Source organism: Callorhinchus milii, unplaced genomic scaffold (assembly GCF_018977255.1).
Source record: "Callorhinchus milii isolate IMCB2004 unplaced genomic scaffold, IMCB_Cmil_1.0 Scaffold17, whole genome shotgun sequence".
NCBI lineage: Eukaryota > Metazoa > Chordata > Chondrichthyes > Chimaeriformes > Callorhinchidae > Callorhinchus > Callorhinchus milii.
Window position 1 is genome coordinate 4,091,214 of NW_024704758.1, and position 24,603 is coordinate 4,115,816.

The window sequence follows — 24,603 nt, forward strand, 5'->3', positions numbered from 1 at the left end:
ATGGTGCCAAATTTTGGAAAAAAAACGTTTTTAATCCGGGAGTTGTTTTTCTGCAGCTATCACTGTCTGCCAAGGTTCCAGCTGCTTGTCCAGCTAGGACCACCCTACCTACTAAGGCTTTGGCTTGCAGAGTTAACAGGAACTGACAGGGAGGATTCCCTGCCATCAGTGCATGTTGTAGTCTGATAGCTGAGATCATTAAGGTGGGTGAGGGGAGTGGGGGGAGTGGAGTAGTGACAGGGAACGGACCCTTGATTGAAATGAGCCTTGAGACTTTAACCACCACGAATACTGTAAAACCCTCAACAGTATTCATGGTTTTACTCTGGCTCCTCTACTCTCTAATGAACTCTCCCATCAATGGTCTTATGCTATTGATCGGTGAAGCCGATCAATAGCATAAGACCATTGAAGAGAGGTGAGCAGCGGCGTTCTGATACCATGACTCACATTTTGAACTGGAGCTTCACTAAGGCTGGGTATTGGAGACCTTGTGACAGTCCTGGGGTGGGGTTGGGGGACGAGGGACAAGTGAGTCTACACAGAACGGAATCTTGCCCGAGTCCAACTTCCCAAATCAGGATGATGGTGGACAAGCAAGGAAAGGCACGGATGGAATCCTCAGTGTTTTGTCTCCGCTCCCTGAGAATCAGTAAGCTGATCCATCTCGGTCTTCCCACCATCGGGGCTGTTCTCTGCTGTCTCCATGATAATCTCCATGAAGTTGACTAGGTCTCCTTCGATGAGAGAGACTCGTGTATTAGTTGAGGATAGGGGCTGGCTCTGGCTGGCCAAGGGCGACTTTGTGTTGGCATCGGTGGGGCATTCTGAGGTGAGTGTGGGCAGCCCTGGCATACTGAAGGTCTTGGAGGAGATGCCCGGTTCGGTAGTGCCCGTTACCCTCTCGTCGCCAGTGAAGACCAGCCCACTGTGGCTCCTTATCGGGGCTCGTTCCAGCAGAGGGGAGGCCATGGGGGTGAAGGAGAAGGTGGAGCTTCGCCCCGGGGTGTTGATGGCAGAGGGGATGAGGGCTGGGCTGGGCAGGTCACCACTGCTGATGTGCCGGAGGGACTCCAGGGTGAGCCGCGGGTGCTTGCGGGCGCGGAACCCATCCCCCATGGCCAGGTTGGGCTTCACTGTGTCCGACAAGGCTTCCCCGGAGGAGAAGCCATGTGGACCCTCGGGAAGGAGGGGGTAGTTGCTGTTGCTGGTGGAGATGCCCAGCTCCCCGGTGGGCTGGGGTTCGGCCCCAAGGCTGGCTCTGTCCGGCTCATCTGCCCTGGCCAAGGTCAAGGGCTTCTTAATGGGGAGCCGCTTGGGGGGAAAACCATGGGCACGGAGTGGATGGGGGTCTGTGGGGCGCTGTAATAGCCCGGCCGTTCGTAGAACGAGGAGGAAATGAAGCCGTCGTATTCGGGGACCTCGGGGTCACCCAGGGGCCCGCAGCCCTGAGTGGAGCCCAGTGGGGAAGTAGAGGAGGAAGACGCTCGGTGAAGACGGGCAAAGGGCCGGTTGGGGGGCAGCAGCGCCCCCCCTGGCTTGTGAAAGCCGTTGGGTGTGGAGTCGGAGCTGAGGAAGCTGTACAGGGGGCTGGGGGACAGGGGCCCCGCTCTCTTGCGCAGGAGGTTGATGCGAGGTGTGGATCGGGAGATGTTCTGCAGGTTGGCTGTGGGCACCCCCAGCAGTCGGCCCAGGTTACTGAGCAGGGGCGTGGCGTGATTCACTGCCTCGTTCTCGTTGATCTGCTCCAGGGGCTGGAACTCCATTTCCTCTTTCAGCATGCTGTAAGGTACACACACACAGCACAGAGTAACCTCACCCTCACCTGATACACACTGACACTCAGGGCTGCTGTCCGCTCAGCAGGCTCCGGCCTGCCCCATATCCCCCGCCCTGCCCGCCCCACCATGGGTGGCTGGACCTTCAGCCTCCACCCTTTGGATCTCCATCCCACAGTCCCTTCGGCTCGCCCCTTCCTTCGCCTCCTTCAAGGCATCAAGACCTTCCTCTTCAACCGCGCCTTCAGTCACCCTCCTATTTCCACCCTCCATGTCCTCCAGCCCTCCTGATCCCAAACCCCAGCTCGGCAAATCCTTGACTGTCCAGCGCCTTGGGACGTCCTCCCGATGTGAAAGGTGGTTGTGTATATGTAATTTATTGTTGTTGTTGCAGTGAGGACAGTGAGACTGAATTCACCAAAACACACTGGAGAAGTCGGGAGAAATGTTTTACGCTCAGGGATATTAGGACATGGAACATCCGACCTGAGTGGAGCAGAGTCAACAAGTCACTCAGACCCCAGCCTGGTCACTGCCCCCGGTCCCTCCCCCCAGTAAGTCTCTCAGACCGCTGACCTGATGTCGAAGGTGGAGCCCAGGAAGGAGGATTTGCGGTGCTCGTTGGCTGCAGCTGTGTACGGTGGTTGTGGCTCATTGTTGTTCCAGTATTTATCCTTCTCCAGAGCCGGAAGGTTTTGGTGCATCTGATCCACGGCCAAGAGAGAGACCTGGAGAGGCAAGAGCATTGTATACACAAGGAGTGACACTCACTGTGACTGCGGTCACTACACACACACCAACACATACACACTACACACACACACACACACACTACAAACACACACACTACAAACTCACACTATACACACACACTACACACACATGCACATACTATATACACACACTCTACACACACACATATACTATACACACACACATTTCATATACACACACACTACACACACGCAAACACACACACCCTCTCTTTCTCTCTCTCTATATATATATTTGCACACGCACACACGCATACAATCCCCCAGATAAAATTAGACACTCACTCCATGGTTGTTTGTGGGACGCTGATGGTTGCCGCATTTCGCTCACAAATACAGAGACACTACACTTGACAATATATATATATACTAAATACAAGGATTATTATTATTATTGTTGTTACCTGCAGGTTTCGGTCAATGAGCCAGTTTGCCTCAAAGTCATCATCGTCCTCACCAAAGGGATTAATCAGCTGTTCGGCCACCTGAGGTCCAGATGTCATAAGAAAAATTCTCAGCTGTAAACCACGTTAGATATACAGACCTACTTCCTGGTGTCTGTCCGAAACCTTTCCATCACACCCTGAACTTGTGCCCTGTCAGCTGATCTGACATATCTGACAATATTGATCTGGATTTATTTTTCTCTATCCTGATCTCTATCTCACTGAGACGTCTCTTTTCAAGCCTGATGAAACATGATTTATCTAGTCTGCTCTGTCTCGAACACTGTGATCAGCCTTGTCGCTCTCTCTGTCGCTCCTTGACCTCTCTGCTGCCTTTGACAACATTTGACCACTCCAACCTCATCCATTGCCTCTCCTCTCACCTCAACCTTCACGGTTCTGTCCTTGAATGGTTCAGATCCTACCTCTCACACTGCCTACATTTCATCTCTCCACAAATGGTTTTGCCTCTGGCCCCCGGTGTTCCTCAGGGTCCTGTCCTTAGTCTCCTCCTCTTCAAAATCTACCTGCTCCCTCTTGGCGACATCATCTGCAGACATGGGGTCAACGTCCACATGTAATCGGATGACACCCAACTCTACCTCCACCGCACCAGACTCCGTGACCCGATCACCCTATCCTCGCCCGACTCCACTGGCTTCCCATCACACAGAGGATACAGTTCAAGCTCCTGGTCCTCACCTTCAAAGCCCTCCTTCATCTTGCCCCCCCCACCTCTAACATAAGGTTGACGATGTCTCTGCATCGCCTCTGGGGAGTCCATACCTTCAGCCAGCCGGCATAGAAGAAGAACTGGAGCAGAGTGAAGGCTGGGATGTACAGGTCGAGCTCATGGCCGGGGTAACCTTGACTGGGATCCAGGAACTGGCGACCAATCAGGCAGGCGAGGAAGAAACTGTACACTGCGATCGTCACCACCTGGGAAAGAGAGGGTGTGGTATACAGCAGCTGGATCCTGTCTGACATTCTAAATCACTCTCAAATAATGATTAGGTTGACGATGTTTGAAGGGAAACATAAGAGTCATTTGCATGTCCATCAAACAGCGATGACGTGAATGCCCGATCTTATCTGTGTTCATCACTGTGTTCGGGCTAGTGTTGAGTGGCTTCGGCTATAGTGTTGAGGTGGCTGTGTTTCAGGCTGTAGTGTTGAGGTGGCTGTGTTTCGGCTGTAGTGTTGAGGTGGCTGTGTTTCAGGCTGTAGTGTTGAGGTGGCTGTGTTTCAGGCTGTAGTGTTGAGGTGGCTGTGTTTCAGGCTATAGTGTTGAGGTGGCTGTGTTTCAGGCTGTAGTGTTGAGGTGGCTGTGTTTCAGGCTATAGTGTTGAGGTGGCTGTGTTTCAGGCTGTAGTGTTGAGGTGGCTGTGTTTCAGGCTGTAGTGTTGAGGTTGCCAGTTGGCGAGCTTGGTGGAGAGCGGGCAGCGCTTACCTGGGTGTAGACCAGCGGCACACTGATCCAGTCATAGCTGTAGAGTCGCTCACACTGACTCCGCAGAGTGTTCACCTCCTGCAAAGAGATGCAGCCATTGTTGAGTATCACTGCGATCCTCTGCAGTGACCCCAAACCCTCCCTGTTATCACAGGGTCAGAGGGCCCTGTTTATCACCAACATGCTGTTGGCCCCAGACACAGAGAGGTTAAGAGCCAAGGACAGAACCACAGCCTGTCTGAGGCCCAGATTCATACTCTCATCACTCTCTGCCTTACACACTCCTCCTGCCAAACCCTTTCACCTTCCAAGAGCTATCCAGAGATCACTCACTCGAAAGATGTGGGCCAGGGACACGTAGTCACTTATCCGCTCTTCCTTTTTTGCTTTGACCGCCAGGTTCACAAACCAAACGCATGGAATCCAGAACTTGTTGTGCGGCGATTTCAGACTCTCAAACTTCTGGTACTCATCCTGCGTCATGAAACCTGGAGAGAGAGGGAGAGAAAGGAGGGGGGGCGGAGAGAGGAAAAGAGAGAGAGAGAGAGAGGGGGGGAGGAGACGGGACTCCTTTTTTCAGAGGTGCACTCCGAGAATCTACCCCTCATACAGCCTTCTCCCGTCTCGCTCACCCACCCACCCAACCCTAGTGAGCAGTCACTTTAACTCAGTCACACTCAGCACCACATACGCTCTGAGACACAAAATTCCTCGGATCATAGATTCCCACCCCATCAATGTGAGGAGAAGCAACTCCTACATGACTCAAACATCGATCGCAGAGACACAGGTTCACGGCCTGGCCTGGCTGAGCCCAGACCGGGGACATGTCTCTAAGCCCAGTGACTCGTTGGCTCAGGGAAACACGAATTTGGCTCAGGGTAACCTGGCCTCAGATCACTTGACTGCACTTCATTGGCATTTTTTTCTACACTGTTACGTAAAATGAGTTAATGTGTGAGGGACACAGAGCCTGAAGTGCCTCGGTCTCTGCCAGTCAGACCAGCTTAGCTCACAACGAAAGGTGCCCCCACATTGTGAAGCATTCTTCAATTCAACCTGAATTTGGAAGCTGGTTTGTTTGTAAGATGTGCGGAAAGCCACCCTTTCCATATTATGATCCAGCTGACATTTTAATTGCTGATAGGCTGAGACTAGTTGGAATTTTGGGCACCTCAGGGGATTATATTACGTGAGTCTTCAGACTCCCTGCCCCCACCCTTTGGAATCCATCCCACACTCCCTTCGCCTGGTTCCCTCTCTTGCCTCATTCAAGGCTCATCTCAAGACCCTCCTCTTCAACCGTGCCTAGGCTCACTCTCCTACCCCACCCTCCTTGTCCTTCACCTTCCCTGATTCCAACCCACAGCTCGGATCCAAATCCCTGACTGTCCAGTGCTTGGGACTTTCTCCCGATGTGAAAGGCGCTGTGTAAATCTAATTTGTTGTTGTTGTTAGTCACTAGGGAATTTCAGGATGACCCTCAGGAACATCACTCCAGGCTCTGGGAATTCCAGAGATTCGGTCCCATCTGGGAATTCTCCAGTTACAAATCTCGCGTGTGGGTTGTTTTGCCTGCGGTGTGGTGTGGCCTGGACTGTGCGTGGGGCTGGCTCCTCACCTGCCTGCACCAGGTGCCTGAGGGTGGGGAATCGTTTGTAGACGGCGGTGCTGACCGAGCGGAAGATGAGGACGGACGACAGGTTGACGTAGCGCATCAGTGTGCGGCGCAGCATGCGGCCATACTCGTCTGTGCCCTGCACATGGCAGGAGATCACACACATCAAGTGGTCTAACCACGGCATGCTCTGGTACTGATTCCACCATCGGGAAACCACCAGCGTCACATAAAAACCTACAGGGGGTGGAGAGAGAGAGAGAGTGGCGGGAGAGACAGGTGTGTGGGGAGGTGGAGGGAGAGGTGTGTGGAGGAGAAAGAGGGAGGGGGGAAATCAAATTCAACATGTGCAAAGCAAATGGAAGCTTGTGTGAAGACTGTCATAATAATAATAATAATCCTTACATTAGATGTAGCACCTTATCTCATTATTGAGACATCTCAAAGCACTTCACATATCGTAAAGTGGATTGACTGTGTGTATTGTGGGCGAAACGCGGTAGCCAATTGCACACAGCAATATCCCACAAACAGCTATGTTCTCTCCCCTGTCCCTGTCCCTCACGTCCTGTGGCTTTCCCCACTCCCATCCCTCCCCCGGCCCACAACGACAATGTGTATGAGTCTCACCCAGCACAAAGGACATGGGGATCAGGTCAGCGTAGTTGTTACAGTTGATGGCAATTTGCTCAAAGACTCGTTTCTGGCTCTGATTCAGCAGGAACCTGAGAGAGGAGGGAGCACAGAGCATTAGATCAGCAGGAAATGTTCTGTGTGGTCTCAGTGGCCCGATACCTGAGCCAGACTGGCTGTGCTGTCATCAGGAATTATAGTACCTGAGATCTTAGACTAACACACGTAGGGGTTATGGGTGTTTGATCATTTTTTAATGTGAGGTTCACACTGAACGTGTCCTCTACCACACTAAGCTCCGTGTGTCGATCACCCCCACCCTCGCCCAGCTTCAGTAGCTCCCTATCCCCCAAAGGATCGAGTTCAAGATCCTTGTCCTCACCTTTAAAGCCCTCCACGGTCTTGCTTCTCCCCCTCTGCCACCTACTAAAACTTCACCAACTTGTCCGCTACCTCTGTTCTGCAGGCACTGCCCTGCCTGCTCCACCTTCAGCCTCTCCGCCCCCACCCTCTGGAACTCCATCCTCCTCGGAGCCTCCCTTGCCTCCTTCAAGGCCCATCTCAAGACCTTCCTCTTTTGACCGTCCCTTCGGTCATCTTCCCTCCTCCACCCCCCCCACCCTTGCCCTCCATGCCAACCCACAGCTCTGTATAAATGCAATGTGTTGTTGTTGTAATGCAATGACTGATCAGAAGATGGCATCATCTTCTGCTCTGATATAACATTTCTCGTCTGCTTTGCGATGTGATCCGCCCAGTGATATAACATTTTCGGGCCGGGCAGAGAGTGGATTTTGACGTTCTTCTCACGATCCAACCCCAGAAATGAACTATTAAAATCAAAAGCAACTAAACCGCAGCCTGTAAAAAAAATAATTCCGGATTTAAACTAAAAAAAAGCCATTCCAGGGCCTGAAATGTGTATAAACCATTTTTTTTTAAAAAAAGGTCGGGGACGGGCACACTGAGATTGGAAAGGCAAGAAATCCAGAGGATTGTGCTGCCTCCTACAACAACAACAACAACTTGCATTTATATAGGACCCCTCACGCAGGGCAGTGTCCCAGAGCGCTTGACCGAAGAGTGACCTAGTGATCGATACAGAATTACCCCAGAATTAGAGGTGATCACTGCCCGCTCGCTGCCCGAGGGAGGGCAGTGATGGGCTGTGAAACGCCTCTTACCTGTAGATGGAGCTAAGGCTGAAGTAAAGCAGCGTGAAGATGAGGAACTCCTTGTACAGGAGCTTGTAGATGCTGCCCTTCCAGCGCAGCAGCAGCTTGGAGAAGCCACACAACCGGGCATTAGCCACTCGGCTAGTGTAGGTCACCGTCATCCTCACGCCCTGACCCCCAGCGAGGGTACTCTGTAACACACACACAATGTGAGGCTGTAACATACACAGCGTGAGACTGACACACGCTGAGTGTGAGGCTGTAACATACAGATAATAACACACAGGCAGTGTCGGTGTGCTACAGTCTGACATAACCCCAACTCCAGCCCCAGCCCCAAACCTAGCCCCAGCCCCAACCCAACCCCAAACCCAGCCCTAACCCCAAACCAGCCCCAGCCTCAACCCCAAACCCAGCCCCAGCCTCAACCCCAGGTCCAACCATAGCCCCCAGTCCCAGTCCCCAGCCTCAACCCCAGCCCCTGGCAAGTCCCCACATATCTACTGCCAATCTGGCTCTCACCTCCCTACACTTGCCGAGCTTGCACTCTCAGGCCTAAGACACCGATTCCTTCTTTCCGTCCAAACTCCGGGCTCCAGAATGTTTTCCACGGCTCATTTTTTCCCGTCGTGACAACTCTGGTAACAGAGAAGTGAATGGAATTTCCTAACCTTTCCAAGAGAGGCGGTCACTTGACCAGCTAATCCACACAATACACAGCGCCGCTTTGTCTCCGCGTTAATCTCTCCCTCAAATCCTGTTCACTTTGCTCCGCACTGGGGGGTAGGGGGTGGGGGTGGGGGGGGGGGTGGGATGAGGCAGTCAGACAGCAATACCTAGTCCTGTGCCTTGCTCACCTCACCCCTGCTTCATGACAACTACAGCAGGGGTTGGGGTTGGGACGGGGAAATGGAATATAATAATAACAATAAACCTTGCATTTGATATAGCATCTGACCACATAGCCCCAAAGCGCTTCACAGAATATATTGTAAAGTGTATTCACTGGGTAATTTTGTGGGTGAAACATGGCAGTCAATTGCGCACAGCAGTATCCCACAAACAGCCGTGGATTGAGTGACAAAATTTCCTTTTGGAAGGATTATTTCCATCCTAAAGCGTTCTGCCAATCGACTAACAACTGGGTTCCTATTTACTGCTGGGTAAACAGAAGCGTGTAGAGAAGGAAATGTGCCTAAGGTTTAACCCCACCTGGGAATCAATAGTATTGGCTGATAGGATGGCCACTGATAATGGAGTGGAGGGGCTGAGAGGCATACAGGAGGCCAGAGCCAGCCGAGCGGAGGTGGCGGGTAGAGGGAGTAGGGAGTAAGGAGATTCAGAGAAGTGCCAGGGCGTGAAGAGATTAATGCATAGACGTGTGGATGAAACAAGGTGCAGTCTGTCTGCTCAGGTCACAAAGTTGCTATGACGCCTTTAGAAACGGCATTCATCCCGGAATTTGGAAACTGTTTATTTTTCGAAGCTCTGGAAACAAAACAAATTCCGAAATGGATTTTTCCATCTCCGAATTTTGCGCCGTTTTACGTTTTAGGACGAAATGCTCTGACAGCCTGAGACTGGGGGGACTTTCAGCAATTTTTTCGCTCGGCCTCGCTGTGTCAGCAGATTAACAATAACAACAACAAATTGCAGTTCTGTAGCATTACCACAGGAGAGTAGCAGTGAGCAGTGAGACACCCTTACAGCACACGGTTTGTGTTAGTAACAGCGAACTTACACGTGCCTTCACTCACAGGCACAGACGGGAGGTTAAGGGTGTAAAACAAACACAAGTCAGAGATTTTTTCCAGGGGATTTGGAGGCAGGGCGCGAGGGCCCGAGGCCGAGGGATTTCGGGAGCTTGTTGTGCCCCAACCTCCTGTAAATTGTGATTACGCCATTACAGCAACCACAAATAATAACAATAATCCTTGCGTTTGGTATACGCCGTTATCACATCTTCGAGACCTCTCAAAGAGTTTCACGGAATATCCTCTCTCTATCTACATTTCAGGACCTATTTATATTGATGGAGTTTTAGATAGTGAAAGGGTGTGAGACAGGACACATGCTGAGGAAGTGTTTCCGCTGATGGCTAATTTGAGGACAAGAGGATGGGAGGTTATAATTATCATACAGAGCGTGAAAGGGGAAGTTAGAGAGAGGGAGGGAGTTCCTGAGGTTAGAAACTGAAGCTTCCGACACTGATGGTAGTGGGGAGAGGGCTTGGAACAGGTCATCGCCTGGTTTTATTCTCAGTGAGTTGTGGAACTCTGGAACACTCTCCCCCAATCCCTCCGCCTTTCCCTTCTCTCCCCTTTTTCAAGTCCTGCCTAAAGACCTTCCTCTTCGACCGTGCTTACGGCCACCACCTCCACCCCCACAGCCCCCACAGGCGCGGAGTCTGGCTCCGCCACTGTTCAGTGCTCTGAGACACTACCTGCGTGGAGGGCGCTATGTAAGTGCAAGTTGTTGTTGTCCGGCTGTGGGTGTGGGATGATCTGCCTGGATCAGAGGCCTGTTTCAAATGGGGCAGAGTCTTTGGCCCTGAACCTCGGGAACTCCCTCCATCTAACTTCCCCTTTCATGCTCTGAATTATATAATCTCACACTCCCGTGGGTTTGAGGCCAGGATACTGGCCACTGTGATGTAAGAGGCTGCTCGAGGCAGTGCAGAGGAGAGCAACGAGGCTGATCTCCATATTTGTGAAGTCCCCAGCATTTTACAAATGTGATTTTGCTGTTGTTGTAATAGAGAAATGAGCTGTGAGCAATGATTATACAAGCAGCTGGGGCTCTTCGGTCTAGAGAGAAGACAACACAGAGGGAACAGTAGAGGTATATATAATTGTTTTTAATGGGAATGAAAAAGTAAACCCAGATCAATCCTTTAGGATATATCATGACAGTAGAACAAGAGGACTCAGGTTTAGAGTTGTAAAAGCACAATTTTAGGACAGGCAATTTTAGGACAAGTATTTATTTACTCAGAGGGGAATTAATGACTGGAACAGTTTGCCAGGAAGTGTGGTTGAGGCTGGGAAAAAAGCAGTTTGATGCTGTGATGGGGATGGGGGGGGTAGCGGTGATAGTGTGGGTGTTCTGGAGGGATGGGATCAGATGAGTCGAAGGGCCTTCTTCATCCTAACAGATGTGGAGAGCCCTGGTAACACAGGATACACAACGCGGGTTACACTGTGGGCACGAGTAATAATAATAATAATAATCCTTGCATTTGATATAGCGCTTTTCATGTCTTCTCGACGTCTCAAATTGCTTCGCAGAATATGCTGTAAAGTGAATTGACTGTACACTTATGGGCAAAATGCGGCAGCCAATTGCGCACAGCAGTGTCCCACAAACAGTCGTGGATTGAAAATGACCAATTTATTATTGTTTTGGAGGGATTATTATTAGGCTCTGTGTGGAGTAAGTAAACTTGCCCAAGGTTTCGTCTTGCCTTGTGTGGTGCACATCCACAGATATGAAGAGACATCAAGGGACCGTGTTGTAAGGAGGCACATGGTCAAGATGCCTGCCTGGACGTTACTTCTTGCCCAGGAAATGAAGTTAAGAACGACCATCTTTACTATGAGTATGGGTGGGTGGGGGTAGGGTGTGAAGCTGGAAACGCTGCTGTGATTGGGTGTATCAATGTGATCTTTCTGATTCAGAGTTTGAGACCCTGATACCTGGTTGCTGACCTCTGCCAAAGGAATTATGTAGTAATACGGCACGGAAACAGGCCATTCAGTGTGTGAGCCTGTCCGTGCCGGTGCTTTTACTCCACCCAAGCCCCTGCCCCCTTCTCAACCCCTCTATTGCCTCCCCTCTTTACTTGTGCAAGAAAGCAGATACTGAGGGAGAAGAGGAAGTCCTGGGGATGAATCCAGTATTATAATGTCGTGTGTTGCAATGTGTGGTTTCACAGGATCACTGTGACAATAGTAACTGTGTTTGTAGAGAACTGTAGCAACCACAAGCCGGCATGGAGGGAGTGACCCATTTTATCTGGAAGATTGTAGGCCAGGACAGGCAGGGCGGGTGGGGGTGGGGATGGGGGTGGTTGCTGTACACCAGCAGATAATTCCCCATCAGCCCCCGCCCCCCCACCCGGGGCCCCCTCGCTCTCTCTCCTCGCCCCGTGCCGCGTTCTCTTGCTGCCCCAGGGTTAATCATTACAGGACACAAATTCCACTGAGTCGGCTTCTTGGAGGAGAGCGTGGCTGGTTCCAAGGGTCGAGCAAGTGCGAGTGAGTCCAAGAACCTGTGCCTGGCCCAATCTAACGGCCAGTGAGAGGGAAGGGAATAGAGGGGGATTAGGAGGGCTGGGGGCTTGTGGAGAGTATAAACACCAGCACGGAGTGGCTCACACACTCACACACTGAATGGTTTGTTCAGAGGCAGGCGATTGCTGAGACGGTGAGAACCTACCCCCACCCCCCATCCCCCCCCCAGGGAGGGGACTAGGCTTTGCTGTGTGGAGTCCTAAGCCCCTGCTTAGCCGGGGTGGACCTTACCCTGTGAGAGGTTCACCCTTCAAGAGCTCTCTCTATCTTACTCTCTCTCCCTCTCCCCTATCTCCCCCCGCTCCCTCTCTCTTTCTCCCTCTCCCTCTCCCCCTCTCTCTCTCTCTCTCCCCCTCCCTGTGGGAGATGGAGTCACTTGAGGGAGTTTCCCAGGTGACCGGGACCGCTATGACATCCCAGAGGAAAATCTCGGATTGTGAGCTGCCTGTAACCGGGAACACGCAGACCCCGGGGGACATGGACTCCGGCACCGACAGCCCCCCGCCTGGGGGCAGCACACAGCCCAGCACAGGGGGAACGCTCATCGAGAGGTGAGAGATGAGGGGGTTTTGAGAGCGAAGTGGGGGTGGGGAGATGGGTGCAGCAAATTACCACAGACACAGGAGGAGGTCATTGAGTGCGCTGCTGTGCGCAAGTAGCTGCCGCGTTTTGCCCACAAAATATACAGTATACTCTGTGAAGCGCTTTGAGACATCTCGAAGACATAATGAGTCACTATATCATTTATTATTATTGTTGTGGCCTGTCTGACTCTTCGAGAGCTCTCTTTCAGGGCCCATCCTGTGAAGCTCACTGTGTTACACCGCACAGTGTCTGAGCAGCACATCCCCAGAGCAGCCCACATTGTCAACATTGACAAGCTCCCAGTCTCAAACCAGACAGAAAATAATCCTCCCATTTGATACGGTGCCTTTCACATCACACGGATGTCTCAAAGTGCTTCACAGGATCTACTGTACACACGACAGCCAATTTGAGCGCAGCAAATGTCGCACAAACAGCCACGAAGTGAGTGACCGATTTTATTTGGGGGATTGTCGGCCAGGACACCGGGAGAGAGAAACTCGCTTCTCTTTCTGAATAGAGCAGTGGGATCTTTAACGTTCACCTGAACAGGCAGACGGGGCATCAGATTAAACGTCTCATCTGAATGACAGTACCTCCGACAATGTAGTGTTCCCCCACAGTGCTATCCTGGAGCGTCAGCCCAGGCGGAACCTACAATCTTCTGACTCGGAGGCGAGAGTGTAACCACCCGAGCCAGGCTGACAACTGACAGAGCAGCTCTACGGACAGAGTAACTGATCTGCGGACGTGAGATCCAGGGCATTGTGTGTGACACTCATACTGGCACAGTGATTAATAATAGTAATTATAATAATCCTTGCATTAGATGTAGCGCCTTATCACATCTTCGAGATATCTCAACGCGCTTCACAGAACATACTGTGACTTTACAATTCATTTAAATTAATTTATTAACCCATGTTGTGAGGTGTAAGTCATATTAAAACTCCACCAACCTGTCTGCTCTCTCTGCTCTGCAGGCTCTGGCCTGCTCGACGTCCCCTGCCCTGTGTGACTGTTGCCTTTTCCCACGGGTCATCGTGTGTTCCTCGCCTGTGTTTAATGTTTCTGTTCTGTGCAGTGTTTATCTCTGTGGTATCAGGAGGTTAGATTAAGGGTGAGAAGTGGCTGACACGTAGGTTATTTCCGCTTCTCCACACTCCTCAGTTACACAGTTGCTCCTCCAATGACCTATTTGCTTTTCAAACCAATCCATCGCTTTTACGTGACTTTACTGATTGTTAGCTGGACTGTGGCCAACAGAGAGAGACAGAGAGAGATGTCAACAGTGTCCCAATCGTTCCCTCTGCCAGCCAATATTTACACACACATCCATCACTGCCCTGGGAGTGCGGACGGGCAGTGTAACGTCAACGACAAACTGTATTTGTATAACACCTTTCACATCGGGAGGAAGTCCCAGGGTGCTGGACAGGGAGTTCGTACCTGAGCTGGGGCTCGGGGTGGAGGAGGGAAGATGACCGAAATGCACCTTGAAGGAGGCATGGGAGGGGGCGAGGCGGAGGGGCTCTGGGAAGGAGTTCCAGAGGGTGGGGGCAGAAAGGCTGAAGGCCTGACCGCCAATAGTGGAGTGGGCCAGTGCCTGCAGAGCAGAGAGAGCAGACAGGTTGGTGAAGTTTTAATATGACTCAAAAGTAGGGAGGAGCAAGACTGTGGAGGGCTTTAAAGATGAGGACCAGATTTTAGACCCTCTCTCCTCTGGGGGATGGGGAGCCTGAGAAGCCGGGCGAGGATGGGGGTGATCAGCTCAGGAAGCTTAGTGCGGGTATAGAGGGAGCTTTACTCTGTCTCTAATCTGTGTTGTCGCTGACCTGAGAGTGTGGACGGTCAGTTCTATTTGATAGATAAAACACAGTAGCTACATTTTCATATAGCAACGTCCCTTAAACAGCCACAAAGTGAATACCCGATTGTTCATCTGGGGGACTGTTGGTCAGGACATCGGGAGAAATTCCCGTCTCTTTTCCAATAGTGTTGCGGAATCTTTAACATCCACCTGAATGGACAGATGGGAGGGGGGTGGTGGGGGGGTCAGGGAGCTGGCCTCACTCTGTGTCACACAGCCAGTGTTTATACTCCACACCAGGTCTTGGAAGTCTATCCTCTGAGGGGGTGGGGGGGAGGGGGGGGAGACAGTGGAGTCGGGCGAGGATGGGGGTAATAGGGTCACGGAGCCTGGTACGGAAGAGGACAGGATCTGCAGAGTTCTGGATGTTCTGCAGCTTGTGGAGGGAAGAGATGGGACGGCCGACAAGCAAAGGGTTGACGTCGTTGAGCCCCGATGTGTGGATGAGGGTCTCATCTGAGGAGAGAGGCAGTAGCAGAGTCGGTCGATGTTGCAGAGCTGGGGTGGAAGGCAGAGTTGTGGGGGGGGTTGCGGGAGTAGTGCTTACATTTGATAAAGCGTCTTTCATATCAGGAGGGAGGGAGATGAGGGAGGGGAGCTGGTGCCCTGTGTGCGCATTGGTGGGGAGAGGATGGGGGTGTGTGATGGGGGCTGAGGGTGATGGGGGCTGTGTGTGTTGGTGCTGTGTTTGGGGGGAGGGAGAGGATTGGGGTGATGGGTGTGTGTGTGTGGTGCCCTGTGTAGGTGGTGGTGGGAGGAAGAGGATTGGGATCATGGGGGGCGTTGGTGCTGCGTGTAGGGGGGGGGGAGGGGAGAGGATTGGGGTCATGGGGGGTATTGGTGCTGAGTGTAGGGGGGGAGGATTGGGGGGGTGTTGGTGCTGTGTGTAGGGGGGAGATTGGGTGATGGGGGGGTTTGGTGCTGTGTTTGTGGGGGGGGAGAGGATTGGGGTGATGGGGGGGTTGGTGCTGTATGTAGTGGGGGGAGAGGGTTGGGGTGATTGGGGTGGTGGTGCTGTGTGTAGTGGGGGGAGAGGGTTGGGTGATTGGGGGGAGAGGATTTGGGTGATGGGGGGCAGAGGGTTGGGGTGATGGGGGGAGGATTGGGGTGATGGGGGGGGTTGGTGCTGTGTGTGTGGGGGGAGAGGGTTGGGGTGATGGGGGTTGTTGGTGCTGTGTGTGGGGCGGAGTGGGTTGGGGTGATGGGGGGGTTGGTGCTGTGTGTGTGGGGGGAGAGGGTTGGGGTGATGGGGGAAGGGTTGGGGTGATGGTGGGGGAGGGTTGGGGTGATGGTGGGGAGGGTTGGGGTGATGGTGGGGGAGGGTTGGGGTGATGGTGGGGGAGGGTTGGGTGATGGGGGGTGGTGGTGCTGTGTGTGGGGGGGAGAGGGTTGGGGTGATGGGGGGGTTGGTGCTGTGTGTAGGGGGGGAGGGTTGGGGTGATGGGGGAGGGTTGGGTGATGGGGGGAGGTTAGGGTGATGGGGGGTTGGTGTTGTGTGTGGGGGAGGTTGGGTGATGGGGGATTGGGGTGATGGGGAGTTGGGTGATGGGGGGGTGGGGTGATGGGAAGGTTGGGGTGATGGGGGGGTTGGGGTGATGGGGGTTGGGGTGAGGGGGTGGTGTGGGGGGGGGTTGGGGTGAGGGGGGGGTGAGGGGGTTGGGGGTGTGGGGGTTGGGTGAGGGGGGGTGTGGGGGTGTGTGGGGGTTGGGGTGTGGGGGGATTGGGGTGAGGGGGATTGGGGTGAGGGTGTGTGTGTGTGGGGGGGTGGGGTGAGGTGTGTGTGTGTGGGGGGGTTGGGTGAGGGGGGTGTGGGGGTTGGGGTGAGGGTGTGTGTGTGTGTGTGGGGGGGGGGTGAGGGGGGGGTGGGGGTGTGGGGGGGGTGAGGGGTGGGGGTGGGGGGTGTGGGGGGGTGAGGGGTGGGGGTGGGGTGTGTGGGGGGGGGGTGAGGGGTGGGGGTGAGGGTGTGTGTGTGTGTGGGGGGGGGGGTGTGGGGGAGTCATGTGAGTGAGTGTCATGCGGCACTGTGTGGCTGTGGCTGTGCTGATCGCGGGCGGAGCCGCTGCGGAGCGGAGACTGTGTGGTCGGTGTCCGCGGGAGGAGAGCGGAGCCGCGATGTGGTAATGTCTATCCCTTTGCTTCACCGTCAATGTCAACTACACATAGCCCTGTCTGTCTGTGTCTGTCTGTCTGTGTCTGTCTGTGTCTGTCTGTCTGTGTCTGTCTGTCTGTGTCAGTGTGTGTGTCAGTGTTTGTGGGTGTCTGTCTTTGTGTCTCTGTCTGTGTGTGTCTCTGTGTCTGTCTGTGTGTGTCTCTGTGTCTGTCTGTGTGTGTCTCTGTGTCTGTCTGTGTCTCTGTGTCTGTGTGTCTGTGTGTGTCTCTGTGTTTGTCTGTGTGTGTCTCTGTGTTTCTGTCTGTCTGTCTGTCTGTCTGTCTGTCTGTCTGTCTGTCTGTCTGTCTGTCTGTCTGTCTGTCTGTCTGTGTTTCTGTCTGTCTGTGTCTCTGTGTCTGTCTGTGTGTGTCTGTGTGTGTCTCTGTCTGTGTCTCTGTGTCTGTCTCTGTCTGTCTGTGTCTCTGTCTGTCTGTGTCTCTGTGTCTGTCTCTGTGTCTGTCTGTCTGTGTCTCTGTCTGTCTGTGTCTCTGTGTCTGGCTGTGTGTGTCTCTGTGTCTGTCTGTGTGTGTCTCTGTCTGTGTGTGTCTCTGTCTGTGTCTCTGTCTGTCTGTGTCTCTGTCTGTCTGTGTCTCTGGATCTGTCTGTCTGTGTCTCTGTGTCTCTGACTGTGTGTGTCTGTCTGTGTCTCTGTGTGTCTCTGTTTGTGTCTCTGTGTCTCTGTCTGTCTGATGGCGGGACCTGGAAGGACAGACCAGTCACTGGGAGCAGAGAATCCCCCCCTCAGCTCCTGTTACCCCTCAAGCCAAAGCCCTATGGCGTAGGGTGGTTCTAGTTGGACAATCCGGGGGAAAGCTTGTCGGGGCAGCTATGGCAAGCCATGTATTTTTGCTGGTTACCCTCCAGCAGTTACCCCAGCGCACACCTAATTCTTTCCGGAATTGGGTAAGACGAAAGTGCCCCTCCAGGGGGAGAGAGAGAGAGCGCATTCCATTCCAACAACATGTCCGGGATTTCCATGTGTCGGTGGGATGCATGGAATTTGGTTCGGATGCTGTTAAGCACGGTGATGGGTTTCCGATGTGTCAAGACGCCCACCCGGCTGACAAGAAAAAGTACCCTGTGCCAATGTGTGGTGTGTCAGCTTGGCTCAGGCTCTCGTCTCTGAGCTAGAAGGTTGTGGGTTCAAAAATGGGACTTGAACTCGCGTGCTCTGAGATGACACTCCAGTGCAGCGTCGGGGGGGGGGGCCCGGGTTGTGTTGCTGGATTGTGCCGTGCTTCGGATGAGACGTTGAATCGAGGTCCCACATGTCTGTTCAGGTGGGACGTAAGGATCCCATGGAAAAAGAGAAAGGAGTTTCTCTCTTCCGGTGTTCTGGTCCACGAATAAAATTGGTCACAGTCCACGGCTGTTTGTGGGACATATGCTGTGTAAAAGGGTGTAACAGAGCCAGTCAGCGCTGTGCAGCGAGAAGGGCCCCCAGCACGAAGCAGAGGAATGTGGAAAACAAGGGAAGGCAGCCGTGGTGGCTGTTGCTTTTGGCTGGGTTTTACTTTCACCAAATCTCCTGTTACATTGAAGAAGCGAGGGTGTAACAGTCAGTCTGGGGCAAGCAATGGAGATAAACAGAGCAGTCAGACTGTGTCGCTGGCAGCCTGGAACAGCCTGGAGGGTGAGGGGGATATAGGCTGTGGTGATTGGGGGGGTGACGGTCTTGATAGACCCGTAGAGTAGTGGTTAAATCTGACTACAAGCCCAATGTTTGCTAACCTTGTGTTGTGGGGCTGTCTGTGTGTGTGGTAATGTGCTGTGTGTGTGTGTGTGGGTGTGTGCATTGCTACTCACTCAAACTGTGTTGATGGACATTGGGCCTGTGTTCAGTCAGGAGGTGATGGAGCGTGGAGACCTGCAGTGTAATGGTTTGAGCACTCGCCTCACAAGTGAGAGGCCCTGGGTTTGATTCCCGAGCAGGGCAAAATGTTGGGCAAATTTCCTTACTGTACACACTGTTCGCCTCGCAGTAAGTAGGAACCTGCCTGTTAGTCGAATGGCGGATCGCCTTTCCGGGGATAATTATCCCTTCAAAAAAATAAATTAAAAAATAATTTGGTCACTCAGTCCACAAGTGTTCGTGGGGAGCTGCTGTGCACAATTGGCTGTGCGTTTCGTCCACAAAATATACAGTCAATGCCCTTATTTGACAACTCACTTACAGTATATTTTGTGACGCGCTTTGAGACGTTTCCCCCCGAACCCCCCCACTCCGCGCCCCCCACACCCAGCCCCCACCACATGGATTCAAACCCCTTGTCGGGAGTTGGAATCACATAGTCTAAGCCTACATTCCAGTGCAGTACTGAGGTTGTATTGCATTGTCGGAGGTGCCGTCCTTCGGGGGAGACATTAAACCATTTTCCGACTGCCTGTTCAGGTGGTTGTTAAAGATCCCATGGCTGTTTGTGGGACCCTCACTGTGCAAAATCAGCTGCGTTATTCACCCACAAAACAGTTACTGCACCTTGCAGGATAACCTGGGAAGTGCTTTGGGATGTCCTCTAGTGAAATATAAGAATTATTTTTAATTTCAAGATCCTCGTTCCCACCTTCAAATCCCTCCACGGTCTCACCCCACCCTGCCTGTGTGACTTCCTACAACCCTGCCGATCTCTCTATGGTGTGGACAGTGTGGCGCTTCACTCTGTCTCTAACTCGGGCTGTCCCTGACCTGGGAGTGTGGACGGACAGTGTAGATGGAGCTTTCCTTTATCTCTAACCCGTGCTGTTTCAGACCTGGATGGACAGGGTTCGGAGCTGTGTGAGCTTGCACGATCTGTTGACTGATTTTTGTTATCACATCTCCACAGTTGTACATGTTGTGTATCTTTTCATTGTAGTTTTCCCTACTTCCTCTCCAGTTTTGGAGGTTACTGCTGTTTGTGATGGTGTGACAACAGACGTGTGCATGTGTGAGAGAGAGAGAATGTATGTGAGAGACTCTCTCTGGTCAGATGGTGTTACACGGTCTCTTTGGATGGTGTTACAATCTCTGTCTCCCTGTGTCTCAGGAAGCCGGTGGCCATGGGGAGCCAGTGTGAGGGTAAGGTGCCTCTGGATGTTTGGCCTTTGCCGGGGTCCGGGCCGGGCTCGGAGCTGGAGGCCGCGGGAGCCATGAGCCAGGAAATGCTGAGGAACGCCTACCACCTGTCCCGCCTGCGCAGCTCCTCCCTGGAGATCAGAGAGAAGGGCAGCGAGCGGCTCCGAGAGGAGCTGGCCAAGGCCCAGAGCGTGAGTCACCATGGGGGTGGGGGGGGGGTGGGCAGACGTGTAAGCGCGGTGGGGATGGGGGCGTGCGAGGTGGGGGGAACGGGTGTGTGCAGGTGGGTGGGGGCAGGCACGTGTGAGACTGTGTCTGTGATGCTGTTGCAGGAGCTGAAGCTGAAGGATGAGGAGTGCGAGAAACTGTCCAAGGTTCGGGAACAACTGGAGCAGGAGCTGGAGGAGCTGACGGCCAGTCTCTTTGAGGTACAACTCGACTCCGGGCCCCAAACCCCTCCCTGCCGCCCACACTCATCCCCCCGCACTCGTACCCAGTGTGTCGGCCTGTATTTAGCCGGTGTCTATTCTCCTCTTGACAGGAAGCGCATAAGATGGTGCGAGAAGCGAATACAAAACAGGTCGTGGCTGAGAAACAGTTGAGAGAGGCCCAGGGCAAGGTGCGTACGCGCTCCCTCTGTCTCTCCGTCAAACATTCTCTCTCTTGTTCTGTCTCTCCGTCACACATTTTCTCTCTTGTTCTGTCTCTCCGTCACACACTCTCTCTCTCGTTCTGTCTATCTCTCTGTCTGTCTCTGTCACACATTCTCTCTCTCGCTCTGTCTCTGTCTGTCTGTCTGTCTGTCTCTCTGTCACACATTTTCAGGCTTGCTATCTCTCTTGCGTCCTCTCTCTTGTGCTCTCGCTCTCTTTCTTTCTCTCACACACACAGATTGATGTGCTGCTCTGTTACACACACAGATTGACGTGTTGTTGGCCGAGGTTAATGCTCTGAAGACACTGGTGCTCACCTCCACCCCGTCCTCCCCCAACCGGGAGCTGCACCCTCAGCTCCAGCCGGTGGGGCGCCCCGTCTTCCGCAAGGGCCACGGGCGACACCGGAGCACGAGCAGTGCACTGCCCCCCGGCCCCCCCACCCCACTCCAGCCCGTTAGCAAGGAGAGTAGAGAGGTAAGTTACTCAGCAGTGCACCCCCCAACCCCCACCCCTCCGTGATGGTCTCTCGCCCGGTTCCTGAGCCAGGCGGGTCCACAGTATTCCAGAGCACTGCTGATGACAGCACAGCCTGGGTCATTGGCTGGACTTGAAAGGGCAGACCAGTCCCCGGGGGCAGGGAATCCTCCCACTCAGCTCCTGTTAACCCTGCAGCCAAAGCCCTAACGGGTAAGGTGGTCCTAGCTGGATAAGCAGTGGGAAAGCCTGCCGGGCTGTGCTCTCAATGGCACTTACGGTTAGCTATGTGGTCTCAAGCTATGTGGTTTTAGCTGGTTAGACTCAGTTCAGCAGTTACCCCAACGCACACTCTGGGGTCCCCGAGTCTTGGCTCTTGTCAACCTGCACCTAATACTTTCTGGAATTAGGTAAGCAGGTCTGTCCCTCCAGGGAGGGAGTCCACATTTCTATTCCAGTAACCTATCTCTGGGATTTCCGTGTGTTGGTGGGATGATTGGAATGCTCAGATTGGTTTGGATACTCTTAAGCATGGTTTTAGCTCTGCCTTTGCTAAGCAGTGCAGCGTAACTGTGCTGTGTGCGTCGCTGTGTAATCTTTTCCGTGGTGTGTTGCTGGGGTGGGTGTCCTCGCTGTGTGTCTGTGTCTCTTAACACTAACACTGATCTCTGCGTGCTCTCTGCTCTCGGAGGCTGATGTTCCCACTCTCCTCTCTCTGCTTCTCTGCATCGTGCCGGCCAGAGCTGTCTATGTCACCCCTGAGCCCTGCCGTCTCCTGGGCAGGTCCTCGCTCTCTCCTCTCCGCCAGGTACGCTCTCCCCTCCGCTAGATCCGCTCTCCGCTCGCCTGCTCCCCAGGCCACCCCAGTCCTCCTTCGCTCTCTGCACAAAACATAGGCGTCTCTTGGGATTTGCTGCTCAAAAATTCCTCCTGAATAATAATCAGCATCTATAACTGACTTATAAGCTCTAACATGCCTCGGAGCCTGCTCAAGTAGTTACTGTGAAGTGTAGTGACTGTGTGTTTTTATAGGCAGCCAGTCGGGGTGGGAGGTTGACTGATTCTGCGACCCCCTGATGGCTGACGTTGCCCCCTGATGGCTGACATTGCCCCCTGTCCCCTGCAGATGGACGCTGTGTTGCTGGAGGAGTTCCAGTCGTGGCGGGAGGCCCCGAGCCTGGCCAGGGGCTGCCCTTTCCTGGAGAGAATCTATCGCGAGGACATCACCCCCTGCCTGTCCTTCAGCAACCCCCAGGTGAGGGGCCGCCGGAGGTGGGGGGGTGTTGGGGGAGCACCAGCAGCGAGGGCTTGTGTGTGTGTGTGGGGTTGTGTGGATGTCAATATCACACGCTCTATCTCTCACACGCTCTCTCTCTCTAAGCTGACGGAGGCTGTCCAGGCTGCGGTGGAGATGAACACACTGAGTATTGAGCCCCTCGTCAGCCCCTCTCTACAGGCGGCCACAGACTTAAGGTAATAGCGGGATTCCCCCCACCGACCCCCCCCCCACCGCCACCCGCTCCTCTTCCCCCTCACTCCTTCCCCGCTTGAACTGTATGGTGTGTCTATTGGTCTGTGTGTGTGTGGGGGGGAGAGGGAGAGCACGCCTGTGTGTGAGGGGAGCGTGTGTGTGCAGGCCCTCGGTTGGGCGGTATTGTCACAAGTGCGTGTGTTTTTTTTTTGGGTGGGTGGGGGCCTTTGTGTGTATTTTGTGTGTGGGGCGGGGGGAGGGTGCGTGCAGTGTTGAGTTGCTGCCCTTGGCGTTCCTCAGCAATTGCAGATTGTGGGAATATTTTCCGTCATTAGGACGACATTCCTGTCATTCCTGTGGATGTATTTTGGCGCATCAATGTGAATTTGTGTTTCAAAGCCTCTCTCACCCTGTGTGTGTGTGTGTGTGTGTGTTTTCTCTCTCACCCTCTGTCTGTCTCTCATCCTCTACGTGTCTCTAATCTCTCTCTCACACACTCTCTCTCTCTCTCGCAGACAGTGTGCTCTCAGCGGCCGCTCCCGAGCGTGCAAACACCGCCTCACGCTGGGCGACGCAGAGAATTACTTGTACGTGTCACCGTCCTGCAGGTCCAGGGTAGGAGACTCCTCGCACGCCGCTTACAGCGTTACCGACTTGCTGCCGGGGGCGGCGAGGGGGTGGGGTCGCGGCTGAGGGTACACGGTGCCTGTGTGGGCAGGCGCGAGGGGTGGGGGGGTGGTGACGGGGCAATATGGCGGGAGAGGTGGGACTCGGTGTTTGACCCTCTCTCTCGCTCTCTCCCTCGGTTTCTTTATCGTTATCAGATCACCGCCGTTTGCAACTTCTTCACCTACATCCGGTACATCCAGCAAGGCCTGGTCCGTCAAGAAGGTGAGACTGCGGGGGGCGGGGGGGTGGGAAGGGTTTCTGGTGGTGGGGGAAGGACATGAGGGCGGGGGGAGCGGACTGAGTGCAAGGGGACGGGACTGAGGGAAGAGGTTGATGGGCGAGAGTGGTGGGGTGGGGGTGGTGGTGAGGCCGGGGTGGTGGGGTGTTGGGGGCGGGTGGGGGTGTGAGATGGTACGGTGTCAGGCTGACGCTCTCTCCTCTCTCTCAGTCGAGCAGATGTTCTGGGAGGTGATGAAGCTGAGGAAGGAGATGGCTGTGGCCAAACTGGGCCACTTCACAGAGGAGGTTTAGAGAATCTCTTGTCCCTTTCGCTGCCCGCCCCCCCCACCAACACATTGCCAGCTTCCCTCCCCACATAGTGTCAGCGCCCCCCACTACACACACACATAGTGCCAGCCCCCACTATACACACACACAGTACCAACCCCCCTATACACACACACAGTGCCAACCCCCCTACACACACAGTGCCAGCTCCCCCCCCACACAGTGCCAGCTTTCCCCCCACACAGTGTCAGCGCCCTCCACTACACACACACACAGTGCCAGCCCCCCCCTATACACACACACACAGTGCCAGCCCCCCCTATACACACACACACAGTGCCAGCCCCCCCTATACACACACACAGTACCAGCCCCCCTTATATACACACACACACACAGTGCCAACCCCCCTATACACACACAGTGCCAGCTTCCCCCCCACATAGTGCCAGCGCCCCCCCCCACATACACACACACAGTGCCAGCCCCCCCTATACACACACACAGTGCCAGCCCCCCTTACACACACACACACACACACAGTGTTCATAGAGATTTGGACCTGGAGGAAATGGCTGTGTGGCCGGGTTGCCCTTCCTGACATCGAAATTCCGGACATGTGAGGAATGATCGGAGAGGAGTTACACACCCCAAGAATTATGGAGCCCGGCACCACATCACCTCAGAGCAATAAGTATTCCTGGGAAAACCTCTCCACCACCCCCTCCCCGCCACCCCCACCCTCCCCCTCCTTCACACTCCTGAAATCCCAGAACATTCCTCTTCCCCATGCAGGATCCTGGAGAAAAGGAAACTGGGAGCCAGTGTTTTACCATTTAATCTTTGACTATAAAATATCTTGATGTGTAACCTTCAATCTATTCCTGTTAGTATTAACCCTGTAAACAGTGAGCGAGTGTGCGCGTGAGCGGCTGAGTGTGCGAGTGAGTCCTCATTTTTATACATTATCAGAGACTTTTCACAGGTAAAGTGTTTGGCAAC

At 53.7% G+C, this 24,603-nt stretch overlaps 2 protein-coding genes across 10 annotated transcripts; one reads left to right on the top strand and one right to left on the bottom strand.

Annotated features, from left to right (window-relative positions):
• Positions 1 to 213: 213 nt before the first annotated feature.
• Positions 214 to 13,922, bottom strand: LOC121850337 (bestrophin-4-like). The gene is made up of 12 exons (XM_042341564.1): positions 13,710 to 13,922; positions 8,396 to 8,511; positions 7,883 to 8,064; positions 6,696 to 6,790; positions 6,069 to 6,302; positions 4,781 to 4,935; positions 4,448 to 4,525; positions 3,784 to 3,936; positions 2,956 to 3,036; positions 2,355 to 2,506; positions 1,338 to 1,782; positions 214 to 1,305 (listed from the first exon to the last, which is right to left on the bottom strand). Exons 3-12 carry the CDS (start codon positions 8,032 to 8,034, stop codon positions 622 to 624), a joined length of 2,229 nt encoding a protein of 742 aa, XP_042197498.1. The 5' UTR covers positions 8,035 to 8,064; positions 8,396 to 8,511; positions 13,710 to 13,922; the 3' UTR covers positions 214 to 621.
• On the top strand, positions 9,921 to 23,744 carry LOC103174857 (guanine nucleotide exchange factor for Rab-3A). 9 transcript variants are annotated; one of them, XM_042341359.1, is made up of 11 exons: positions 9,921 to 10,134; positions 12,532 to 12,716; positions 19,796 to 20,015; positions 20,157 to 20,252; positions 20,366 to 20,443; positions 20,745 to 20,954; positions 22,081 to 22,209; positions 22,336 to 22,427; positions 22,945 to 23,012; positions 23,250 to 23,316; positions 23,543 to 23,744. In XM_042341359.1, exons 1-11 carry the CDS (start codon positions 10,084 to 10,086, stop codon positions 23,691 to 23,693), a joined length of 1,347 nt encoding a protein of 448 aa, XP_042197293.1. In that variant the 5' UTR covers positions 9,921 to 10,083; the 3' UTR covers positions 23,694 to 23,744. The 9 variants fall into 9 exon arrangements, with proteins under 9 accessions (XP_042197293.1, XP_042197294.1, XP_042197299.1 ...); XM_042341360.1 differs by having other exon boundaries at positions 9,922 to 10,134; positions 22,941 to 23,040; positions 23,543 to 23,687; XM_042341365.1 differs by having other exon boundaries at positions 9,922 to 10,134; positions 22,941 to 23,012; positions 23,543 to 23,628.
• Positions 23,745 to 24,603: the final 859 nt, after the last annotated feature.

Coding starts and splice junctions, on each gene's coding strand:
- LOC121850337 (XM_042341564.1), bottom strand. CDS start 8,034: ATGACGGTGACCTACACTAGCCGAGTGGCTAATGCCCGGTTGTGTGGC. Junction 6,791..7,882: donor AGCCTTAGCTCCATCTACAG/GTAAGAGGCGTT, acceptor CTCCTCTCTCAG/GTTCCTGCTGAATCAGAGCC. Junction 1,306..1,337: donor CACAGACCCCCATCCACTCC/GTGCCCATGGTT, acceptor AAGCGGCTCCCC/ATTAAGAAGCCCTTGACCTT.
- LOC103174857 (XM_042341359.1), top strand. CDS start 10,084: ATGGTAGTGGGGAGAGGGCTTGGAACAGGTCATCGCCTGGTTTTATTC. Junction 20,016..20,156: donor AGCTGGCCAAGGCCCAGAGC/GTGAGTCACCAT, acceptor ATGCTGTTGCAG/GAGCTGAAGCTGAAGGATGA. Junction 23,317..23,542: donor AGGCCTGGTCCGTCAAGAAG/GTGAGACTGCGG, acceptor CCTCTCTCTCAG/TCGAGCAGATGTTCTGGGAG.